At 39.4% G+C, this 25,192-nt stretch overlaps 3 protein-coding genes across 6 annotated transcripts in view; 2 read left to right on the forward strand and 1 right to left on the reverse strand.

Moving 5' to 3' along the window:
• Positions 1–45: 45 nt before the first annotated feature.
• On the reverse strand, positions 46–10,347 carry LOC131667958 (small ribosomal subunit protein uS4). Of its 2 annotated transcripts, XR_009302238.1 has the most exons (6): positions 10,244–10,347; positions 2,245–2,364; positions 1,416–1,645; positions 1,035–1,221; positions 628–794; positions 362–496 (listed from the first exon to the last, which is right to left on the reverse strand). XR_009302238.1 is itself a non-coding variant. In XM_058941742.1 (5 exons), exons 3-5 carry the CDS (start codon positions 1,636–1,638, stop codon positions 325–327), a joined length of 582 nt encoding a protein of 193 aa, XP_058797725.1. In that variant the 5' UTR covers positions 1,639–1,645; positions 2,245–2,364; positions 10,244–10,261; the 3' UTR covers positions 46–324. The 2 variants fall into 2 exon arrangements, 1 of the variants encoding a protein (XP_058797725.1); XM_058941742.1 differs by lacking the exon at positions 628–794 and having other exon boundaries at positions 46–496; positions 10,244–10,261.
• On the forward strand, positions 2,433–5,655 carry LOC131667957 (mitochondrial glycine transporter B-like). Of its 3 annotated transcripts, none has more exons than XM_058941740.1 (7): positions 2,433–2,867; positions 3,352–3,512; positions 4,290–4,408; positions 4,488–4,572; positions 4,647–4,826; positions 4,919–5,087; positions 5,240–5,655. In XM_058941740.1, the coding sequence occupies exons 2-7, from the start codon at positions 3,459–3,461 to the stop codon at positions 5,524–5,526; spliced, it is 894 nt and encodes a 297-aa protein (XP_058797723.1). In that variant the 5' UTR covers positions 2,433–2,867; positions 3,352–3,458; the 3' UTR covers positions 5,527–5,655. The 3 variants fall into 3 exon arrangements, with proteins under 3 accessions (XP_058797723.1, XP_058797722.1, XP_058797724.1); XM_058941739.1 differs by having other exon boundaries at positions 2,433–2,807; XM_058941741.1 differs by lacking the exons at positions 2,433–2,867; positions 3,352–3,512 and adding an exon at positions 3,555–3,693.
• An 8,481-nt stretch (positions 10,348–18,828) lies between the features above and the next one.
• Positions 18,829–25,192, forward strand: part of LOC131667931 (trichohyalin) — an 80,906-nt gene continuing 74,542 nt past the window's right edge. Inside the window, exon 1 of the mRNA XM_058941707.1 lies at positions 18,829–19,038. The gene's annotated coding sequence lies outside the window, so the exon portion shown is untranslated. The remainder of the gene's footprint in view (positions 19,039–25,192) is intronic.

The following is a 25,192-nucleotide window of genomic DNA, read 5'->3' on the forward strand; positions in this document are numbered from 1 at the left end:
TCATATTTATTGATTTCTTTACGACTGCGAATTTTCTTATTTTTAGTGTGCTATAGACATAAATAAGTCATAAATTACGTCTAATGAGTCATATCACGTGTTTTCGAAAAATTATGAAAAAACTATTCAAGAAAATAGCGAATGTAATACAGAAATATGTAAGTAGTACTGAAAACAAAATAATTTTATAAATACCGTTTATAAGAATTGTAGTGTTTTAAGATTCATTTCTTAAACATTTTCTTCACAGACATGGGTCATAAAAACTAGTAAAATTATTTTTATATTTTTTTATTTGGACAATTCCAATTATCAACGTATAAATTAATCTTCTTCTTCTTCAGCAGCAGCTGCGCCAGCTCCCTTACGCATGTTCTTCCTCTTTACGCGACCAGGACGACCGCCACCGAAGGGCGATTTCAGAGAGAAGTCAATGTGCTTCTGGGAGTCCAATCGAACTATGAACGATGGAATGTTCACAACTTGTTTACGAACGCTGTGAACATGAATTACTAAATTGATTTTTTGCCTTTTCTTTCATTTATTAACTAAAGTAACTAAAACAATTTAATTGACTATGGGTGTACAAGTTTTAAAAATGTTGATAATTTATAAACATAACTGTACCAATATTCAGCAAAGATTACGATTCTTTTGCTTTTAGGCAGACGTTAAGTGTTAAACATAGTTTATCACTTAAGTGGTCTGTTTGAAAAATTGGTCTTTAAATCACAAGATGCAGATTCCCATTGCTAACTCTGTAGGAGCTGCTGAGTGGTCAGTTGAATACAGGACTAAAAAATGATATAATTTGTGATTTTTGACGCAATAATTATTTTGCATCAAGAAATGTTAATTTTTGAATCGTTTATATGTACTCAGTCTGAAAGTCAAATGAACAATTGTATTCAATCGATGACTAGCCTAGAAATTACTTTTACCTTAGGAATTAGAAATGCTCTGTTATATTCACAGACATTTCTTGCCCAGACAATAAGGCTTAATAATTTTGTTTTTCTATTAAATATACAAACCGAATGTGTCTTTGACGAATGAGGACACGTGCATGATGAATGGATTTAGCTAATCCAAGCTTGAAAACTTGTGTTTGAAGACGTCTCTCCAAGAAATCTTCAATTTTCAAACCAAGAACGTAATCAAGCTTCATACGGCTCTCATCCAACACTCCAATTCGGACTAAACGTCTTAATAGTGCATTACCTATAGAATAAAAATACTAGTATGAAGTTGAGATTAAAACTAGTTTTATTATGTTATATAACAGAATAAACATTTTTCAGTTAAATTTCTTCATTTCAATAATTATTCATACAAGAGGTGTCAGAATTAATAGAAAGTATCATCATTTTTAATTTATAAGTTAATAACAGTTTTGTTTTAAAAATGATATATACCTTCAAAAAGACGTCTGGGATCTTTCTCTTCCAATGTAAGGAGTTCTCGAGCAGCTTTGCGTATTTTGGCAAGAGTATATTTTACTCTCCATACTTCACGTTTATTACGAAGACCATATTCTCCAATGTGACGTAATTCCTGGTCTAAACGAGCCTTCTCATAAGGTCTTCTTGGCGTGACATAAGTCTTAGAAAAGACTGATGGAATCCTTCCATTGACCATGGTCGTTCTATGATAATAATCACTTTTAATATAAATAAAAAGCTCAGAATATTATAATTAATTGTACATTAAAATTAAAAAAAAATGTATTCTGATTTGAAGTCCAATGAATAATTATATTCATTAGATGATTAACTCAGAAATTATTATAGCCTCAATGATTAAAAATGCTCTGATAAGTTTACAGAGATTTTTTGCCCAGACAATGAGGCTTGTAAATATAAATTTAAATTAGTTTGAAATACTGTAATTTAAAGAACGCGAATATTCAAATTAATATGTATTAATTAAATTAATTAATTAAACCTAAAAAGTCATCAATTATCATGTCCTTAATAAACGAGAAAAAAACTATGAATTAACATTAAATCAATTCATACTAATCACCCACTATAAGTGTTTCTACTTTTAAATAATTAAAACTAAAAATTTCGGGATATTAGTCAAATCGTGTATTTGAAAAACACGTGGTTTAGTTGACGCGTGTATAATTAGTAATTATAGATTATATAATTATTGTTATAGATATTTGATAGTTTATAAATTATTTTATAAAAATTATATACCTAATTTTGATGAAATTTTTAATTAAATTTTATGACATACCTATTATTTTAACAATATGAAACAACCAACTCTTCTGGCTTTCACGGACTACGTGGAAATGGCCGAGTGTTTCGTTTCCGTTCGCCACGTTCGCATGTTATCTTGGATCGGTTCCAAATTCTGAAACGGAAAAAACAGATCGAACCAAGAAAAGAAATTATTTTAATTTAAATGTCTTTTTAGTTGAAAATTCAGAATTCGCAATACTTAATTATATAAAAAATAACTATTTCATTTTTCGATATTTTTTGTATAAAAATTATATATTTACCTGTTTAGTTTTTGAATTTTATAAAAATTACAATTTTCATTGTGTTCTACAAATTAAAAATTGGTTGTAAATAAGTTAGATTAGGCTATTACTTGCTGAGTTGTTGAAATGCTTGTAATATGTGTACATATGTTTATATATAAGATCTAAGTGTATTCGTGATTGTGCAAGTTGCGAGCAATAAGAAAAATTACAGATCTATTGACATTATTAGAACAATAATATATCATTTGATTATCCTGGTACACTGATGCCCGATATCCGATGTTCAAAATGTCTTCATATGTAAAAGGTTCCTTATCAATTCGCTTGATAGTTGATACTGTTGATAGTAGTAAAAATCTGATAAATGGTATTTTGATTGATGTATTTTTTTCTTCAAAATCAGAAGTTTTAATTTTTGTAATTCTACTACGTTACAAAGATGTAATACATAGTATTATTTTTTAAAACTTATGTTTTTATTTATAAAAAACGAAAGAAGTTTTCGGTAAATAAATGTTATGGTATTCATAACCTATTCAAATAGCATGACCTTGTGGTTTTTTAAATTGGCAAAGTGTTTTTATTTTTTTGAAGAAATATTTAACATTTAAATACAAAATAAATGATAGAGTAATAATTATCTTATAAAAAATGGTAGTATTCAGCTACTTGATTTACACTAGTCACATTTGTATTTTTATTAACGAATATTTATTCAACAATTGTTTTTGTGTTCACATGTATGGTAATTATTTTAAGTGTTAATGAATTTTTGATTTTTGATTATCATTCTTGAATTTAATACTTTAAATTCTCATATTTAAAAGTAAAATTTCATACTTTCATTACAGAAAAAGAATTATTGTAGCATACTAAATTCTTCATATTAAAGAAACTCACGTTTAAGTCACGTTTCTTTTTTTGTATCAAGTAATTTTCTACAGTAGCATGTTTTGATATGAAGTGTCATTCAGTTGACCCCGAAAGTGATGAAACACAGATAAGTAAAGATGTAAGTATTCAAGACTTTATGAGTTCCACTCAGTATTCTATCAACCATTAAAGAGGTTGTTAAACAATTAAGTGAATATTATTATTACGTGCATAAATTTGGAATATAAGTGTATTATGATTATTAAAATTACCAATAATTTTGGGAGAATTACTTTGTGAACATGGAAAGTGTAGGCGGGGTGAGTTTGTTAAATATAATTTTGAAAAATTAATTAATTTGAAAAAATCTGATTTAGTATTATTGGTTATTTACAGAATAATATATTGATGTATATTTTTTATAAATATTAATAACTATCATTACCACTATTCATTTTCTTTAATAATAAATTATAAACTATTATGACATACTCCATTAGTAGTGGTACTTGATTTCTTTTAAATATGAATTTAAATGTTTTCTACAATTAAAAATTAACAGTATCAATTTATTTTATAAACAGGGATACATTTTATTATAAATTATTAGTCAATTTAAACCATTAGTCACATCATTCTATTAGTTTCATTTGCTGAAGGAAAATTTTATTACGTTATTTCCAGCTGACATAAAATCAGTGTGATATGTCAGTCTATTTTTAATGTTTTGGACCCCCCAAGGAAAGCTTACAAGATAATTCTTAATGACTTGACCTTTTTATTAAAGTTCAAGTTACACATACAAGGAATCTCAAGCAAGATATTGTTTAATCAATTTTTCCATTCACGTGATCATTGTAACAATAAAGACTATATTCAAATGAATATATTGAATAATTTTTGTATATTTATGCAGTATCCTATATTGAAGTCATTCCTAGCTGGTTCTTTCTCTGGTACTTTCTCAACTATTCTATTTCAACCATTGGATTTAATTAAAACAAGATTGCAAAATAAAGTAAATAATCATGTAGGGTGAGTAAGAATATTACAATACTTAGTAATATTAAATTCTCATATTTTTTATTTTAACATATTTACATTTTGTTTTTAGTCGTCAGAAGAATGGCATGATATCAATGACAATTGCTATTATACAAAAAGAAAATATTTTTGGACTATGGAAAGGTATTACACCAGTAAGTATTATTTAAAGACCTAAGTAATCAATAATTATTGTTCATAAATAATAAGAGTATTTCTATGTTTCAAGTCTATGACTAGAGTAATACCAGGAGTGGGTCTCTATTTCTCAACTTTGCATTGGCTTAAAAATACTTTAGATTTAAATGAATCTATAACACCTCTACAAGCAGTAACTTTAGGAATCACAGCAAGAACAATTTCTGGGGCTTTGTTGATTCCAATAACAGTTGTCAAAACAAGATATGAGGTATAGCTACTATGTCAGAATAATTAAGATATAATTTATTTGATTTAGACTAATACCAACATTATCTTAGATGCTTATTTGTATTTTTTTAGAGTGGAGTATATAAATATAATAGTATAGCTGAAGCTTTGAAAATAATTCACAAAAATGAAGGAATGAAAGGACTTTCAAGTGGGCTTATACCCACACTACTTCGTGATGCACCTTTTAGTGGTTTATATCTTATGTTTTACATACAACTTAAAGAGCTAACTTCACGTGGTAAATTTCTTTTTAATAATTAAAGTTATGAAATTAATAAATTAAATTGAAAGACATACTAATTTTGTACTTTGAAATATATTCATTTCTATAATGAATCTTATAATTCAATATTAAGCAATTTAATTTAAATAATTCATTTTATTTTTTAGAATTACCTCATTACAGCACTTTATCAATAACTCACTTTGGATGCGGGGTTATAGCTGGTATACTGTCATCTGTAGTAACACAACCAGCTGATGTTATTAAAACAAAGATGCAATTGTATCCTCACGAATTTACTGGTGTAAAAAATTGTTTTTATTCAATTTATTATAAATATGGGTTATTTGGATACTTCAAAGGAATAGTGCCTAGAATGTTAAGAAGAACTTTGATGACTGCAATGGCTTGGACTGTTTACGAACAGGTTACTAGAAGTATTGGCTTAAAGTGAAGTTATAGAATTTGTAAAAATGTTTGCAATGCCTATTACAGTATTAAGAATGACTGCTTGATTGATGTTTTCATCGAAATGTTGTTATGTATTATAAAAGTTTTATTAGATTTAGTAAATATAAATTGTTTATACACATTTATTAAACTGTATATTTTTAATAAGACACTTCTTTTGATTACTTTACCTATCTCTTTCCATTTCGTTAAAAAAAGAAAATAAAAATGAGACAATTACTTTATAAGTTATTTGACAGACATATAACAATGTTTTTAAATTGTGAAAGAAATTCAGCAGTTTTCTTTTTTAATTGAAAAATCAATTCATCAATAAATCCTTGTTAATGTTGTTATCAGTCGTGCAAACATATAGTATATAAACTGTAATATCTCGCTTATTAATTGTTATCAATTTGATAAGAGTAACAATTGAAGCAAGAAAATGAAAGAAAAGAAAAAGGCTCGAAGATATGAAAAAAAGGATTATTGGTGTCTCGGTTATCGTGGTTGTATGTGCACAAACGCGTGTATGCGAGAGAGATTGGAGTGCGTGCGGCGAGAAATAAGATGTAAAATATAAATGAGAGGGAGAGAGAGAGAGAGAGAGAGAAAGAAAGAAAGAGAGAGAAAGAGAGAGAGCGAAAGTCTGTCTTTTGTGTGTCAGCGCAGCCACCCTATTCGCTTTGGGGTCGCCTTCAAAGGTTTCCGCGCTGGTGTTTCCCTTATTTTTTCCTCGACCATTAGAGGCTTCGATTGGTGCTTTCCTTTCTTTCGAGCTCTATTCAGCGCTCGCCTTTAATGGGCTTGCACAACCTGATAGTGAATGCCTTTTTTCTTCATCGGCATTGAATAATCTATTGACTGGACGCGTGCCTTGGTGAACTCGCTGCGCGCAAGTTCGGAATTTGCAACCTCGAGGGCTGCAGAGATTTTTTTAAGAATTGTTTCTTATAGGTGACATTTTTATAGGCTAAATAACTGTAATATATTTTTATTGCACTCTCAAAATGATTGCTTTAATTTTATATTTTACGTCTAACAAACGATAAAGTAAAGCAAACACTGTTTATGCGGGAAAAACCCATGAAAGACATAAAAATATCCATTTATCAAACTAACTAATCAAATTGAAAATGTTCAAAGAGATGAAATGTGAAGCCACAGATTACAAATGAAGCTGCTCCCAAAGAGAGCCTAATACGCGAAAGCTAAGCTAAATGTTACGAAGGGTCACAGAAGGTCGGCGAACGTTAGAATTGCACACAAGTGTAACTAATAGTTGCAGACACGTGAGACTGCCTACATTGCGTGAATGCACAAATCGTTCTGTTACGTCGTGCACTCACACATACAAAACGTTTGTTGGCAATGACGACGATGACGGTATTGCATTTTTCAACTTGTGACTGCAAGTTTGTTTATCGATTTATACCAATAGTGGCGATTGGTTATTGATATCGTTGTTAGTCGTGCAATATATTATTTGTGTCTTGCGTTGACTTTTGCAGTTGTTGGCTTGGCGATGAGTTAATTGCGCAATACGTGGATTTGCGTCTTTGGCGACGATAACGATGAAGAAGAATGAAAGCGAGATTTACGATCACGAGAGATCCGCACGCTGCTAACCGTTGACGCAGCGGGGAAAGCGCTTGAAAAGTGCATGTTTCGCCTGACACTCGCTCTCGCATGTGCGCGCAATGAAAATTTTATTGACTATTAGTCTTTATTTTTATATTTGATTTAAGAAAAATTTTAATTTGATGGACAGCCTTTTTTCTTCACACGAAATTTGTTTTATCAGATTGACTCAGCACAGGATCTTGTACTTGGCTATCGTACGTAGTAGCTGGGAACACAACACAGATACGTCTATGTGTTCGCAGCAAGGCAAACGGATGTGTTCGACGTGTAATATCTAAAACTTTGAGTAAGATAATCCTCTTGTCTGCTCTTGGCTCCCCCCCCCCCTCTCTCTGTGCGAAGGCTATTATATTATATTATATATATATATTATTATAATATTATAATATTATAACATTTTCTTTTTTCATGCTGTAGAATAACATTATATATTTTCTTGTTTTTTCAAAATCTCATTATAAAAAGCTTCATTTATACTGTTATGAGAATACAAATTCTATTCTCTTTCCTTTTCTGCACAAGCAAATAACTAAGTTCAATTGAGTTATCAAATTCATAAGCTAAGATTGCTTTGATTATTAACTTTGAAAAATCAATTACCTTAATAAAAATAATGTTCGAATGGGAATTTATTGGATGACAGGATAATACGCTGTTTTGTGAGTTTTAATCGAAAAGAAATCAAAAGTAAAAAGTAAGTCCATCGAGTGTTCAAAGGAAAAATAATAATCCAAAAATCTATTATCGAATGAATGAAAGTCACGACGATTTGATACCAAATAAAAGCCACCAGTAGCGGTTTGAAAACCACAATTTCATCATTTATTTTCAGTGTCTCACAAAAATAAAAAAATATCATCAAGAACTTTAATTGTTACTTAAAATTACTATTTCCAGGTATTTGTGCAACAAAAACAATTAATCAATTTAAGCTTATTGATAAGTGAGTAAGCACGGCATGAGTCTGCCGGTCATTAAATTGATAATTAATCCGCGACAAACTGGCACGTGAGAGAGAGAGAGAGAGAGAGAGAGACAGCATAATCGGCTACACACACATACATGCATGCACAACTATCGCCAGAGAGCTCAAAGGGAAATTTATGCGCATAGAGTTGCCAAGGAATCCAGTCGGCCTTCGCATGCTGCTACGACAATATTAAAAGCGCCACTCTCTCTCTTTCTCTCTTTCTCTCTCTCTTTCTCTCTCTTTCTCTCTCTTTCTCTCTCTCTCTCTCTCTCTCTCTCTCTCTCTCTCTCTCTCTCTCTCTCTCTTGCTGGCGAAATGTTCTTATTTTGACTTTGCCTTGCTTTTGTTTGAAGAAACGCAAAGACATTACGAGCAAAATCTCCGTAGGATGCCTGTATGTGTGGAACGCTTTAATGAACGCGTGGGTTACCTTATCGCGTTTAGTCACCTTTAAATTTTTGAAGAAAATACAATAAGCTATTGACGGGACATGCATTTTCGAATTTTCTATCGAAATCACGAAATATAACATTGTACGAATAAAAGTGAACACGATGAATAACAAAACGTGCAGCGGCGGCAGGAAGAAAGCCAAAAGATGAAGAGTCGATTTCGGCTGTTCCGTGGGCGCTCGTCATGCATAATGCAAGCTAATATGTATTAATAAGTGGTGGGATTGCTGCTGCTGCTGTGTGTGTGTGTGTGGGATAGTGTACGCGCGAGGTGGACTGATTTTCAATAGTATGGTAATTTCGACCGTAAGTGGATGCGTCATGTACTCTCTGCAGGGATACACGCCGCCAGCCTTGCCGCGACAGACGTTCGCGAATCCTTAACGCGTGAGAAACTCCATATATAAGCTTTCTCTCTCTTTCTCTCGTCGCCGTGGCGCTACATTTTTATAGTTGTAAACGCTCATTCAATTAACAACTCGAGTATTCAACATTTCTAAGCGTTCTTGCACCTTCTCCAGCCGAACGCAGCTGAATTTACGTATCCCCTTTTGCTGTAAGGGGAAGAAGAAAATATGTGGCGCGCGAATTCTTGGCATTCTGGGGAGTAACGCAAAGGCGTACGCATACAGCGAGGGAAAAAATACTCGACGAGTTCTATCTGCTCTCCTCGAGGGAGCTATATCATGCGGCGCGCGTGTGCGTCTCCTGCGCTAAAAGTGCACCGGAGTATGCCTCATTGTTCCGTCGCGACACTTTCGAGTACCGTATGGCTCTTTTTCGCCTATAGTTCGGCTCTTTGTGCTGCTTGAGCATTCCGATGTGCGCGAGAGCGCGATGGAAATCCCCGTGTGTACGTGGGGTCTGTATATGCTTGATAGGAATGACCTGCGCGGCCGACTATATATGTGTGACTTCGGAGAAAGGGAATACATTCTGAAGTGCACGTCGCTGGAGAGCTGTTTTCGGATGCGACTTTCTTGTATCGCAGGAATTTTCCTCGTCTTCATGGTGATTTTCACTTTGTCGGGAATTATACGTTGCTCGTGGAAAAGTGCTGCGTTGCATTTCGCGAGGGCTGGACAATGGACAAATTAAAATTTGAACTTTTTAAGTAGTTATGGTCAAGCTAGGTCAGACAAATTCAACAGATCGAAGAACGATAAGTCGCCGCAGTTACTTTTTATCCAACTAACGCCGAATAATGCGAGCTACCAGTGCGTATGAAGCTGCGCTGTCGTTATACGAAGCGAACTTTCGTTATCAGTACTTGGCCGGAAAACAATACAGATGCCTCGGCCGGATTAGCAAGCTATGTAATCCCTTGGCTGCCTAGCTTACCTAGCCGGCGCTCGGCGTGGCGTCGTCGCCTTGAAGTGCAGAAAAGTATTTAATGGAAGCGGCAGGTCGCAAATCCGAGGCACTCGCTCGCCGGATAAACAAAAAGAGACGAAGCCCTCGAGGGCCAGGAGCAGAAGGGGGAAGGGCTAAGAAAACGAGCGGAGAGACTAAGCGTATAGCAGCTAAGTAAAAGAAAGGGCGAAAAAGGCAGCGGGAGACGTAAAAAGCCTTGACGAGCGCGCAGCCACAGCAGCATGCTCCTGCGGGCGAAGTCTCTTGGAAAATTCGCCGGTGTATAAGAAAAATTCGCTTACCTCGCTCGCGTGATTTACTGCAAATCGTTATATCCGCGATCGCGGTTCGACTCCAAGCTCCAATTCTTTTTCAAATGATTTTTTACGAGCTTCCGCTCAATAAGTTTCTCTAGGGTCAATTATTTATCCAAAGATAACAAATAGCTCGTGGTTAATATCATAAGCGAGTAGAAAGAAAAGAGACGTGGCAATTGCTCGTCCGACACTCGTCGAAGTCGTCGGAAGCTATAATCTGCCTAAGTTCGCAGTCGACGAGGAAACGAAACGTAGGTGGCGTTACTTGCCTTCAGGCAAGAGGTGGCGGACAAAAGACGGTAGCTAAGAGCTTGGCTGCTCATACGCACCGTCGTTTAGAGCTAGCGGCGAGAAAAGAAGGAAGAAGACGTGCCAACGAGCCGTATACGCGTAACTGAATTGCTTAAAATGCCAAAAAACAGGCGGGTGGCGGGGGTAAGTATACATATATGAATAATGAAGACTTGCGCGTGTTTATACGTTTCCTAGTTTTTTTCTTGCTCTCGCGAATTTGAATGGCAATTTACAGAATTGAAGAACGACTCGCGGAAAAATGAAAATAACTAATTGCGAACGTTATTACTGAAACAGGCCGCGCGACAAAAAGAATTTTCGAACGTGCGTTCGAGACACACGCGTCTTGCGAGTAAATGCTAATTAGCGGGGACACAATGTTCTCTTTTCGCTCGGCCGGGCGACGACTCAGGTGTCACAATGCGCTCGGGGAGCATGGCGAACCAATTAACGAGCAACAAAGGGAGTCGAGACAATAAGCGAAAAGACAGCGGCTGCGGGGATTAAACGAATGAGACGGAGCGCGCCCCGCGTCATATATACGCGCTTTCTGGACAAGCCTCAAAAGAGGAAATCAATAGACGAAGCTCTTTGTCCACTTGCCCAAGCAATTTCTCCAATCCCGTCCTCGATTTATGATATAGCTTTGCTCCCTGTCTTAATCCGCGATATGACCGCCCCTTCCCCCACCCCGCCACCATCTAGACACCCTTGATCTTCTCTATGTGCTTCATTTTAGCGATGACACAGCGCAGGCTCCCCAGTTTTTCCCGTTGCTGTCTCTTTTTTCATATCGCTTGTTATTAGCTCTTGAAAAGTATGCTGTATGTACATCCAGAGGCCTTAGGAAATTAGTTACCAAAAGTAAGAGTCGTTTTTCTATTTACTCTCAGCCCCCTTGTACCTTTGGACCTCTGGTTTATTAATTTTGCCGCTGGTGCGGCAGTTGAGCCTGACGAGCGTTATCGAAGTTTTTATTTAAAATCAATGGCGTAAAGCGCAACGAAAGAAAAAGAGGAGCGCTCACAGAAAGCAACGTCCCTCGTATTTCATTGAAAATTATTGAACGGCAGAATTTGCGACCAATATCTGTACTACTATTTGAGAGCGAAAGCAATTGCCCAGCCCACGTTGGAAAACTCTGCGCCACACAAACACGTTGCGTGAAACATCGCACTCGATGTCCACTTCCGCAAAAAGGAAGCCGACCAAAAAAAAAAAATAGCCGTCGAGAGAGAGAAAGAGAGAGAGAGGAAGAGGAGAGACAGCGGAGGTGCGCCATGCAGAGTACGCGGTGAATCCGCAAAAGAGGCGGACGTGGGAGAAAGAGCGCAGGGGTGGTTGTAATCATCGAGCGAAATGTCACGGCCACGTGCGAGATGTCGCGTGTATATGTCCGATATGCGCTTGCTACGGGAATTGTACCTACGCGAGCACTTCAATTACGGCAAATTTCCTACCGCGATCCTCCCTCCCCAACTGAACTTTGCGCGCTGTTTCCGCACGTACACATTAGGAATAGTGGACGTGCGGGAAATTTTGCCGCTCGGAGCTTAATATTTTTATCTGCTCCAGAGCTCGCGACGCGCTCTTCCCGTATGGCGGTCCGGCTTATTTCTATGAGGATGTATGCTGGTTTAAAGCACCGCCGTGACAGCACATTTTCGGCAAATCTGATTTTGGCCGTAGCTTCAAGTGAATTGGATAAATCTCACTGAAAATCTGCATTTTTGCAGATTGTATTGGATTATTTCCGCTTGTTCAAACAGTTATTTTCGGAATTATTGTCCGAAAACGTCTAATCACTATCAACCGTATTAATGATGCTGCTCCAAAATTACGTTATTATTATTTTCATTACAATCATCAAAACTTTGAAGAGTTCCAGTTGGCAACTGCACGCAGCAATGTAACTAATGTGACGTAATCTCATGTTAATTTTTGCATTTGGTAGAATTAATCAAAGTTTTAAGCCAATGAGAGGCGCGATACATAATGTGCAAACAAATGAAGGACATAAATTCTAGGCCCCTGTAAATTAGAATCGCGTAAATCGAAAATCATACCTACATTAACTTATAACTACGTGAGCTCAAAATTGAAAGTTTGAATGAATTGTCGACACTGTACTTGTCATCGTGCAAACTTTCGTTTTCCACAAGTTGTATATCGTTGAGTAAACTGTGATTTATAAATTCATTCTAAACTTGGCTGAACTTTATTAATCGACATGAATCTCGTTAATAGCTACGAAAATTATATCGATATTATTAACAAAAGTTATAATATTATTTTACCAGACAATTTATTCCGATCCAGGGAATATTCCCACGAGCTATCAAAATATCAGCCAAATGAAAAATACGCTGCAATATGTAGGCTGCAGCGCAGCAAAAATCATTTTTAACTTTTCGTCCGGCTGCGTAAAATACTTCGATTATCCCGTCAAGCGATGCGTGAAGCGAATAATTTCGGGGAAAAGAAAAAGTGGGGAGAGCGAGGAAAAAAAAGATATTCTCCGCGGTTGCGTATAATTTGCAGCTATGTCTGCCGTCGAGACGGATAATGTAATGAGGAAAAACGGCGATATTGAGTAAACATGCTGCTTCTCCCGCGTTTATTTTCCGAAAAATAATCTACACAGTTGCACTTTCCACGGGAAATAGTTGATCTGCAAATAATGAACTGCAATCTATCGTACGATGGAGATCGCTGTGAGCGACAAACGAAAAGTTTGATGAAAATACAAGAGGCCGTTAACCCGGAAATTGACAGATACAACGAGATTTTCGCTCGTTAGCTTTCTTCGATTCTGGCGTGTGCGAGAGCAAACGAGCGAGCAACCGTCGATCAGCTTTATGAGACTTTCCATCAGCGCCGTCCGTTGCTTCTTTGACGTTGCAAAACTGCGAGCTCTTCGCTGCCGTATTTGCGCGTTTTATTGCTGCGGAATACTGTTATTACAACTGTCGATCGCTCTGTATTTTACGCTATAAATAATGACTAGCCTCGTATGTAGTCTATTGAAAAGTTAAGGACATTGAATGCGTACTTGTACTATTGTATATGTACAGTGAAAGCCATTACAACGAGATGTGGTACCACATACACTACGAATAATAGTATGTCGCTTCCTTACATGCTTCTTTAGATTCGGTATAATTACAGAACTGATCCAACTATTCTTCTATGATATAATATTCAAATAACTCTATCATAAACCTACCTTAATCAAGCCACCTTAGGAAACAATTTTTTTTTGACAAAGGAAACAGTCATTGTTTGTTATCATTCTTGATATGATGGGGTATAAAAACTATACACGATTACAAGCAATGCGGAATAAATTATCGAGAGATCGTGTAAGTAGACAAGATCTGATGTAGTTTGCTCTCAAAGGCGTTTTACGAAGGTAAATGTAGCAAGCTAATGGCATGATAAAAACGGGAACGCGCGGTCTATTCGTAAGCCTCGAGGGGGTATAACAGCGATGACTCGCGGAGCTGCGATTACCGTATATGTGCGCGCGCGGAAGTCAACTTTCGCCGGCGCATCGACGGAGAAAAACATAGAAAAGGAGAGAGAGAGAGAGAGAGAGAGAGAGAGAGAGAGAGAGAGAGAGAGAGAGAGAGAGAGAGAGAGAGAGAAACAAAGAGAGCGATGGGATATTTAGTTTGTTCTGAAGAGATTTCCGAATCACCGTGTACTTGTTCGCGTCAGAATTGATCGAACTCGACATTGTGACGTATCGTGAGTACTCGATCAATTTGGATGCATGCTGCCTGGCAGAAATGGTTTGGCATTACCATATGTTATTCAATGAGAAATATACCATGAGAGTTACATCGTCGTTTGGAAATACAGTGATATAGCTCGTCACCGTGAAAAAGTAAAAGAATGATCGATGACGTACCGTAGGTGCTCGAGTGTAGAGCTTCCTTTTGATCGCGGGCGCGCGCAGCGTAAGGCTAGGTCACTCGACGCAAAAGTCCCCACGTCTGCAGCGCGCGACAAGGAGAAATCCGCGTCATCAGCTCGCTGTGCGTTCGCTCCGTGCTGCAGCGCGGCTCATCTGCCCGCTTTCTCTCCAGCACCTGGCGCGACGCCTCGTTTCTTTTTTACTTATAGGCGCGCGCGCGCAACGCCACGTTCATGTTTTTGCGCGCTTCGTTCGCATCACGACCGCAACGACGCAGCGCTTATCGCGCGTAGCTCGGCAGCGCGGGGATAGCGCGTGCGACGCGCGTTGCTCTAGCTCTGTGGGATGCGCGGCGACGGCGGCGACCGATACCATCGGCTTTCAAATTGGGTGAACGAGCTTTCCCACTAGCTGAGATATGCTTCACTGGACCGTGAAAACATTCGAGACGAGCGAGTACATGTGCACGCATAAGCTTATGAATGATTCGTCCTTGCGTAAGCTAAATAACATTTTCCGGCAGTGGCTCCCTGCTACCACGTATAAAAGCTCCGGTACGAAAATCTTTGCTGTATCGCGTTACTGTTCATATGGCCACTCGCTCGCTACTACGAGACTCGAATAAAACTTGAGGAAACCAAATCTGGACTCTCAATTAATGTCTTCCACGACGATCGAATGTCCTCGTATTCATTCGAGTCCACGCAGACAAATGCATTCCACTTACTTTTGCGGGAAAAAGCTCGTCAATAATCGATTTCCTTATCCACCCCAACGGCAAACACTAGACACAGTCGTTCGCATCGAGACACTAAGAGAGAGTTCGGCAAATAACATTCGACATCGGATTCCGAGTTGCTTTGAGGAAACTAGGTGGAGGGGGCTGCTAACGCGCTGCGTCGACCGTGGCGCGCTATGTGCTGTTTGCCGCACCCGCCTACCGTCCCTTAAATACCTAGGTACCCCTTAGCGCGTTTAGCTTACCTCTCTCTCTCTCTCTCTCTTTGACAGTTATCCGTTTGCAGAAGCACCAATTTCACACATTATGTATACAGTGACGATGGTCTTCGTGCAGTAGAGTATCCGACGCATGTAAACACCGCTACGTTCGTATCATTTCCCCGTGTGATACTACACTGTCACCTGTCAAAATAATCTCCGGAGCGCACGACTAAAGTTTGTTGATCCCTTCGCCAAGCTTCGAGTTCAGTAAGTCTACGTTTGCGACCAGTTTAAAACTCGTCTGTTTCGTTGCGGCAGCTTGGCTCGAGCGCGCGATGCGCATGCACATACATTTTCAGCTGGTAGCGTCGGGCGTGTTGTAACGGCGTGTCCGAACGGCCGCGTAAATTGTAATTCGCAGCTCGTGCGCGCGAGCCCGTGTCGTAGCGCGCGCGAGCGGCCAACCTAATGAGCATTGCTATCCGTTGCTCGCTTCGCTGCCGCCGCGCATTCAAGCGCGCGCGCGCCTGTCATTGCCGTTTTCTTTTATTAGTTCACTCGCACTGGCTATGGCAAGGAAACAGCCAACAGAGCGCAAAAACAAATACATTCTTCCGACGCGCACCGCACGCCGCTGTGCTCAAGCCAATGAATTCGACGTTTAAACTCGGATGTCGATCGCTCGCGCGCAACACTGTACGTACAGACTCAACGATTAACTGGAGGACTTTTATCTGCATCTCGTAATCGACGTTCCTTGAAACGAGATTAAATAAACTTCACTCGAGCTCAATGGCTAAGCTTTTGTTAAACAAATTGAAGATTACTCGCAACTTAGTTTTTCTGACCCTTACTGAAGAGAAAACAAGAAAGATAATCACAACGCATACGTTTGTCAAATGCACTTGCTGATAAACGCAAAACAAAGCAAAAGAGCCGTGTATAAATATCAAAGGCAATCGCAACAAGTGGACCTCTCTCTCTCTCTCTCTCTCTCTCTCTCTCTTTCTCTTTCTCTTTCTCTCATAGGCAATGGAGGACACGATTTCTCGCGAGAAGATCAGCGGCGGAATGCAGACTGCACAACAGCAGCAGAAATCAAGGTTGATCTATACCGGTCGCACTTCCGTCTAATGAACTTTCTGCGCGAAAGAAAAAATCTGTTGGCGACGGTCGATGTTAATTGGCACACTATGAAAATCAGTGTTTTCATATTTTTCCATCTTTCAGAGCGACGTACGAGTAGTTACTTTCTGTTAACGTTATGTGAGACATACGATTTTCCTTTTTTTTGAGGGAAAGGGGGGGGATGTTTAAGATGAGAACAATATTATGGCAAATATTAAAATGTAACTATTACAAAAGCACAATTGACAAATAGAAGTTTTTATTGAAAAGAATATATATTCGTTCAAAAGCCTCACGATTTCCAAAAATGTTACGGAATTTCTAGACTTTTGTGACTTACAAAAAAGTAAAGTTATTATACCCGATGAATAAGTGAGGTTTAACCGTGGCAAAGGATTATTTTCTCTACAAATGTGGATGAGGAAAGCTCATTACTATCGCATTTATGAAAAAAAATATCTTTTCATTAGGGATTCTTTTTTCCAATTTCGTTGCCTTCGTCATATGTTTTAAATTGGATTTTCACCCTACGTTGAAATTGACATAGTATAAGTCCAAGAGTCTAAACTTATTTTGTTACAGTTATAAATATCCGAATTTTTAAAAGCATTAAAATCTTAGTGAAACTATTCGATAATTTAACTAAATGAAAATGCATACCTCATATTTGATAATATTAAATCTCAACGTCACTAGTATGTTTCCTAAAACTAATGAAAACTCGATTTTTAGTAACTGAAATTTAAAAAATCGCTAAAATTTGAGAATAAATATTCGCTGATTTAAATTATATTCAGAGTTGCCGTAAAATTAATTGTTTTCTTTTTCTAATATTTTTATAATATTTAAGCCTAAGGCGCTAAGTAACTTTGTTATTTATATTTTAATCAAATGACCAGTAACCAAGGCTTGATTTAGAAAACAACAGAAAATTAGTTGAATAGATGTATTAATAGATATTTCTGATAAAAAATGTGACAGTTACGCCGTTAAGATGTGAATAAAAATTATAAACGCTACTCGGTCCTTTGTTGAAAGAAAGTAATGAATACTGCATCGAATGATGTTATCGACAAAGGCAAAGAGCTTTTGCCGTCGAAAAACTCGCGATAGGAGAAAAACCGAATACGCGCACACGAAATCAGTACTCGCACTCTAGCCATCTCCTGTATTTATTTGTCGCGCACGACTGGCTTATTTCGAGCGAGAGCGAATAATACTTGCAGCCAAACTAAAAGAAACAAAGTGTACGTAGCGCCAGGCCGCCCCCTAGCCCTGAAAAGAAAGAAAGAAAGCGACGCTGTCTAAAACAACAATAAGCGTAGACAGCTCTCCCCGGCAAATAGAAGAATTGGAAAGTACGGTTTTCGTCCTCCCTCGTTTTTCGACAATAATTCCATCAGCGCCGATTTGTATGGCGCACGACTAGCGTCCATTTAGAAGTCGTACGATTCCCAATGGAGGAAGAGAGTGGGGGTGATAGAATTCGCGCGGGCCGTGGCTGAGGAGAATTATCATGATAACGGCGAGGCCCGCGCGAATCCCTAATGCATTGCCAGCTCCTCGCTCGGCGCGGTTGCAGCGCGCGACGACCAGCCCTTGCGCGAATTTTCGCTCGCCCTGCACTCTTCCTTCGTGGCTGTTTTTATCGCTTATGATAATACGAGGCCACGCAGCGCGCCCAACGCGAGAATATGCTGATGACCTCGGCGAGAGAGAATATGCCTGGCTGATTCTGATTTGCTTCTGTGTTATGGAGCTTTTGTGCAGGCGCACGGCTTTGTGCGCTGCCTCTCTTGTACGCACCTGTTCGCGTATGAATTTTTCACTTCGCCCGTTCTAATTTAACGTACGAATGATGTTCGAATAAAAACCGATGGAGGTCAGGATTGCTGTTTGTTCTACCACTCTTAGATAATCCGAGAGATTTTAATGGAAAGTGATTAGTCATCCGGATATAAAAAAAAAGAAAAAAAAATACAATCGAGCACTCTGAGCGATGGTCCGCGTCTTTGGATTAGGCACAGAGATCGCGTAAGGGTTTCGCTCTGCGAGCGTGGCCTTAATGCCGTTAAGGTGTGCGGCATGTTAGAGCAGCGGCGATAGGCAGCATTGCAAGCGCGCCTACAGCGTATAGGTACACGGAAAGGAGGCCGAGTGAGCGGAGTTGGAAAGTCTGCTGGCGCGCTACGCTGCGAGTATGCCTGGCCGTGTTCGTGCTGCTGCATGAGCCGGCTTCGACGCCGAGTCAGAGCTATAGAGCCGGCCAGTCGCTTCGCGCGCTTCCACCCGCTCGGAGCTCCCTTCGTCGGCTCTCGTACCGACGGGTTCTCAGTGTACAGTTCTCGCAGTGTGCTTTTTTCTACTGGTGCATTTATCATCGAGATTTTATTTTTGTTGAGCGTCTGCGTTTGGTTCGGATTATACTGTGGTGAAGGTCAATTGAGCTTTCTTTATATCGATCTGGTATCGTTGAGTGTGACCAATATATAAGAAGGTAAGCATGAGTTGACACATGCATGCGCGACGATCGGTTTAGAAAGTTGCATCGGATGGCTGAGCTAGCTACGGTGACGCGCTTTTTAGGTGCGCACTTGGCCGTGACACTTCATATGACGTGTGTCACGGCACTGCGAAATGGTAATCGATAGTGCTGGAATGGCAATACATTATTTTTTTCTTGTAATTATTAATTGCAAAGATAAAAGGAATACATTTTTAAAAAGTATAACGATACTAGTGTGCTGACTGTAGTTCAAACGAATATCGAAGAAATAATTTTTGCTTTGCAATTTCCACCTGAAAAATAAACGAAAAAATTCCTCATTCGCTCTGACGTACGTGCACTTATAAAGTATTAAAATAATTTACGCCGACATAGTAAATTGAATAAAAAAGAAATTAAGGTTGGAAAAAATAGCAGGTCTACAGCCGGCATATAACGCAAGTATCTCATACCCAGACGTACGTACGAATGCTTCATCCGAAATCAGATAGCTTAATCGTTTATTCTCGCGGCCTATACGTTTATTCGTTTCATTTGCGCGCGATTATATTCGCCAAGCGCGCGTACACTCGACTGTCAACAACCTCTCTCTCTCTCTCTCTCTCTCTCTCTCTCTCTCTCTCTCTCTCTCTCTCTCTCTCTCTCTCTCTCTCTCTCTCTCTCTCTCTCTCTCTGTCTGTCTCGCTGCGTCGTAACGGAAATTCGGCGCAAATTGAACGCTCATTTTACACGGGATCAAAAGAATTAAAGAGTACGCGCGCAAACGGTATACGGCACTAACGTGCCGCTCGCGCACAGCGTCGCTTAGTAGAACAGACTGCGTGTGCTTTGTGCGGGATTCTCTTGTATAAAGTGGCGGTCTCATCATCGCTCACAGTTGCGCTCGCTCTTCTTGTTCTGCAATTTGTCAGCGCAGTTCGCGCAACCATGATCTCCGACAGCTCGCGGTTCTGAGCGCCGGAGTGATTCCCTTTGGCGATCGCCTTGTCCAAAGGACTCTGACCACTTGCTTTGAGCCGCACGTTTGCAAATCAGTCTTGCTGTTTCCCTTTCCTTTTTCGAGCCTGAAGGACTTCCACTCTCGGCGAGTGTTTGTTTTACTTTTCAAAACACTCTTGACTGTCTGCAGTTGGTGTCTCGTTGCCGAGGAAACTTTGACGCGCGACGCAGCGACAGAGAGGCATTCATCTTTCCTTGAATATGATAACTTGGTTTGGGTTTCTCGTGTCGCGCGGAAAAATATACAAATTTTGAATGCAAGCTCGCTGTATTTATACCGGGGCTATTATTGCGACATCAGATAATCCGTTACCGCTGCTACGTTTATCCGCTGGTACTTCGTCGAAAGCTCTGCCGTATTTTAATTTCGCGCCAGAAACAAAAAGAAACATGGCGATGACCGAAAAAAAAGTAGATAAGGTATCGCGCGAGCCGAGTAATCCTTTCAAAACAAAATTGCTATTTTTAACGCTCGGCCGACGGAACTGGTTTCCCGCGCGCCAACGCAAATAACATTCACATGCGAATTGCAGTATAGAGCCGCGTCCATAATCAAAAGTCCGTTTCCATTTGATACCTGGTGTGGCACACCTTGAATTTTAATTCTCACGAAACGTATATAGGCAAGGGGAGAAAATTCTTTAATTTACACCCGGCGTAATAAGTCGTGATCCCTTTATAATTAGAGCCACAATCTTACCACATATAGTAACAACCCTTTTTCGGGATTTGACATCGGCGACCAACATACAGCCTACAACTCCATGTAGCGTCATTTGTAATAAAGTATAATTGGCTGAAATAATTGGGGTGTCGTAGGCATCGTGTCTATAAGAAAATTGCGGCATTTTCTGTAGGTAGCGATAGACATGCCGATGCTTATTGCGCAAAGCTGTTTACTATATAAAAATGAGGCGGTGAATTGAATTAAATTTCAACACGAGAGCTCTGGTTACATAGTACAAGTAAATGTCCCGGAGTGAGTGTCTTGCTGTAGTAGTCGTTCATACTTTTGGAGAAGTGTATCGGTGGTAATTAATTGAATGTCGGGTAAATCATTATGGTTATACGTTGTATCATACGTTCCTTCTAGGTAATTACAACGTGACAAAGAGATCTACTACTTTATGACACTCTCTTAATTACTTTGGACGCGGTGGTCACGGTAGGCATACAGTTATAATTCGCCACTCGTCATTATAATAAATGATTCATCGAAACTTTGCGAGATAGCACACAGTGGAAAAATCGCGTTCACTATTCGTGCGCACATACTGCTTTTACTTGTTGTTTACAGAGAAAACAACGATGAATTGCTCTCGACCATATAACACCTATAAAACACAAAAAAAAAATTAAGGACCGACGTCGTGAACGTTTGTTCAAAGCGAGCGTGTCAATGTCAGTTTTTGTTCTATTCGTGTAGCCGCAACTTTCACGCGGCATACGAAAGCAACAATAACCAAAGGAAGGTATCTCTCTCCTACACACTCGTGCGTGACCTTAGCGCAGGTGTACGTGCGAGTTTGGAGACGAGACCGAGAGAGTGAGTGAAAGACCATCGGCTTTGGATACCGTTATCGGACCGAACCCGCACGACGGCATTCCTTTCTCTCTCAGCGGCAGCAGCACGGCACCTCAACTTTACTACTACTCCATTTAAATCTCCGCGCGTGCGGAGACTTCTGTCTCCCTCCCTCTTGTTCGATTAATTACATGCTGGTGCGCGCATGTACAGGGTAATACCGATACGTATTCATTCAGGGGGGATCCACTGTTATTCGCTGTTTCTACGATTAGGCTCTAGGCAGCGGATCAACGTTCGTCTTGTTTTATCCTTGGTAATGCGTAATTTACGCAACGGGTGTTCAGTGACTCGGCATCGTTTGCATCCTTCCTTCTGACGGTACTGCGGACGGATAGTTTCGATAGTATATCGCTTTAATAGCCTCTCAAACCAGTGCTTTAGAACGTCTAATATATCTCTGCTTTTCTCGACTTATTTCCGACACATCCACGAGAACTTGTCAAGAAAAACATTTCTGTAGTTTCAGCGATTATCATTAAATTTATTTTTCACCATTTCATTACTAATTTATAATCGAAGAGAATCATTCGATATCATTCAGTAAAGTGAAAATTAATCAGTATTTGCATTCAGCGGGCACAATTCATTATGTAATTATCAAAATCGTATATCAGCATGTAACTCACTATATAATAAGCAAAATTATAGCTATCGGAAAATCGGAAACCTAACTGTGTAATAAACTTATGAAATGTTGGATTCAGGAAGTGAGAGCGTTACAATTTTGTTACACAGCATGTGAGACGTTATCAGGAGTGATCAAGCTAAACTCGTTCTTATTCTCTTTGTATTCCATTTTTGTTCTCCTTCAAATTGGTCATACCTGCTGGATTAAAGAGATATTAAAATTCTGAAAACATTGTCGCGCTATAACAAGTACTGGCCAGACTAAGGCTTACGTTGTAACTAAAGCGCCACTTTCCTCGCGAGGTTGTAAATTAACTTTTTCTTTTTGTACGCTAAAGAAAAGAATACGACCGGTCGATTGAGAATAGGTTTATATCGTGGCAATAAATTTTATCTTACTGCGCCGATATACAATTTATACAAGCGGTACAATTAATTTTATGCGACTTGATATCACGCACAGCCTGTTTTATTATGATTGAATGACGTTATGTAAATACGTTCAACCACGATTAGCATAACGAATATTAATGCTGCACAAGAATCAGCAAATAATCATTGCACAACTTCGATGGCGCTGCAAATTCAGTTGAATAGACGCATATTTGACGAATCGCTTGCGATACGTATAAAAAAAAATCAATTTCCAAACGCACGGCGGAAGAGGTGGAATACATGTGTATACGTATCGCTCCCACGAATTTCATACTTTGGCTTAGCGCTCCCAGCGTGTGACACGAGTGCCACACAAAACAAACATCCTCGAGAGCCCTCGCCACGTAGCGCACACGTCGTTGTCACTCGGTCATCCCGATAAAAGTCACGCGCGGCCAAGTCCTTTCCTGTGTCGCCGTGTGATAGTACCGAATGTGCTTGCAAGTATAACGTGCGGGCGCGCGCAGTAGTAATGTAAAAAACTTGTCGACCGGTGCTGTTTTGAATAAGACGCGAGAGAAAACAGCTGCCGGTACGTATAGGCCTGCCGAGCGCCAGATTATAGTGGCTTTTCTCCTCGGGACGGCGTTTTACTTTTGTCCGCGAGATCGACTCGACATTTACCTTGCAGATCAACAAATCAAGCACAATAGCTCGTTTTCCATTTTTATTTCATTTTCAAGCGATCCTCGACGGACCATGCTTGCAAAGTTGATAGATCGACTGGGAAATAAAGTTGTTGCTTCGGCAGGTATCATTTGCCCGCTTGGCCCCACCCCTCGATGCGGTCCCTATTGTTCCAATATTGAACCATCCATCCGACTGCAGGCGTACTTTTCTTCTCGGCGGCTTTACATCCGCGAGCAGCGGCGGCTTAGTGAAAAGCATGTCGGCAAACAGCCGCTGGAACACAAGAGCGTAGAGACGTACGTGCGCGTGTAGTACAAGAGAAAAGCGAGAGTAAAGAGCGCGTGCACTTGCTTCTCTCTCGCGCGGCGAGGAAAAGCGTGTAAAATGTGACGCTCAGTCACGACGACGAGTGAAGTGGATAGACTTTGCGTTGCGCTCGTTAGAAAGTCGAGGCAGTCGAAGATGAGGGGCTTCGATCAGTCGAGGACGATTTGGCGATGAAAGCCGCGCTCGCCAGATCGGCTTCGTTTCAATTGGTTAGATCTGATGGACTGATTTGCAATGGTTTCAAACGATGCTGTGAGCTTTGAGTTGACAATCTATGCATGTGGAACTGTTACGAAGGGTAACTTTAATTTGTTATAATGGGACGCGCGGAGAACTACCGAGAATTTTTAGAGCGAGTCATTAACGTAAATTATCATCAGTTATGGACCATATGTAGATACTTCAGCTCGATTGTTGTGTACGTACGTTCAATCGATGATTAATAAAGGATTATTATGGTCGTCGTTCCGGATATTTTTTTTTATTTTGCGCGGGTTTTATCACCGAGGACAGAGTACTTGTGCGTGCATTGTTAAATTATTATCGACGAAGTCTCAATTGCTTTTTACATTAACTTGACAAGATCGCGACTTTATAAAATTAAATCAATATTGAATTTTGTATATTCTCAAAATTACGACTTATTCACGTAGTCAATTTAACTAGTTATTAGGGGGAAATTACTCGCTAATTGTCTTTGACGCATAACTGCAATTAGTTGTGAGATTTGTTTTTTCTTAAATTCTGAAAAATATAAAAACGCTCGCTCTCCAATTAAAACTTCCAATTGAAAATTTACCGCGCTGATTCCTAGAACATTACTAAGTGTGCGGTTGCCAACAGCAAGCGCGCTTTCAACGACTCTCCTCTTTTTTTTCTTGTCCTTTTTGGCTCGCAAAGCTCTCTTTAGCAGGCGGTATTTCCAGGCCGTCGAGTACGCCTATTCGCTTTAATAAATGCGACAACGATAATTGGCGAACATGCGCTGATCCGCCAATTAATGAGCTAGCCATTTATATACGGAGATGCATAAAAGGACGATCGACATAATAAGCGATTTCCACAGATTGTGGCCGTTCTGAATTTTCTCAAAAGGAATGGCGCATTGACAAGTCTGTTTTGTTTTCCTCTTTTTTCGCGCTTCAATGGATATAATCGAAGGTCACGCGTGCGCACCTCAAGAAAGGGGCTTAGTGAAATTTAATTACATCGCCGGAGGTTTTCGTATCTGGGCTAAGTAGGTTCTAAGTAGGTCCCTATAAACTCGCCGAGTTCGTTGGATCAGTTTTCACTTTGTTTTAGACTTTGGAGTAACTCAGAGACGTCGAGATACAGTGCAAGTTCGAAATCAATTTAGAGTCTATTGAAATTGGACTAAGATCAGCCGCGACGCGGCTGAATAGAATATTGGCACCTGGATGTGTTTTATAATCGAGAGCAGCTTGAAGATAAACATTTCGAAAGTTGCGAGTATTACGTGAAAGATGTTGTATACTTGTGTGTATACACAAAAGCCTTCGTGCAGGAAGAGGTCAAAGT

This window comes from Phymastichus coffea, unplaced genomic scaffold, assembly GCF_024137745.1.
Source record: "Phymastichus coffea isolate CEN01 unplaced genomic scaffold, Cenicafe_Pcof_1.1 PCOF00072, whole genome shotgun sequence".
In the NCBI taxonomy this organism is placed as follows: Eukaryota; Metazoa; Arthropoda; class Insecta; order Hymenoptera; family Eulophidae; genus Phymastichus; species Phymastichus coffea.

What these genes read in the sequence shown, in the direction of transcription:
- LOC131667957 (XM_058941740.1), top strand. Translation starts at nt 3,459, where the DNA reads ATGAAGTGTCATTCAGTTGACCCCGAAAGTGATGAAACACAGATAAGT. An exon ending in AAACACAGATAAGTAAAGAT is followed by an intron (nt 3,513 to 4,289) that starts GTAAGTATTCAA and finishes ATATTTATGCAG; the next exon opens with TATCCTATATTGAAGTCATT. An exon ending in AAAGTAAATAATCATGTAGG is followed by an intron (nt 4,409 to 4,487) that starts GTGAGTAAGAAT and finishes TTTTGTTTTTAG; the next exon opens with TCGTCAGAAGAATGGCATGA.
- LOC131667958 (XM_058941742.1), bottom strand. Translation starts at nt 1,638, where the DNA reads ATGGTCAATGGAAGGATTCCATCAGTCTTTTCTAAGACTTATGTCACG. An exon ending in TCCCAGACGTCTTTTTGAAG is followed by an intron (nt 1,222 to 1,415) that starts GTATATATCATT and finishes TTTATTCTATAG; the next exon opens with GTAATGCACTATTAAGACGT. An exon ending in ATTCGTCAAAGACACATTCG is followed by an intron (nt 497 to 1,034) that starts GTTTGTATATTT and finishes TCATGTTCACAG; the next exon opens with CGTTCGTAAACAAGTTGTGA.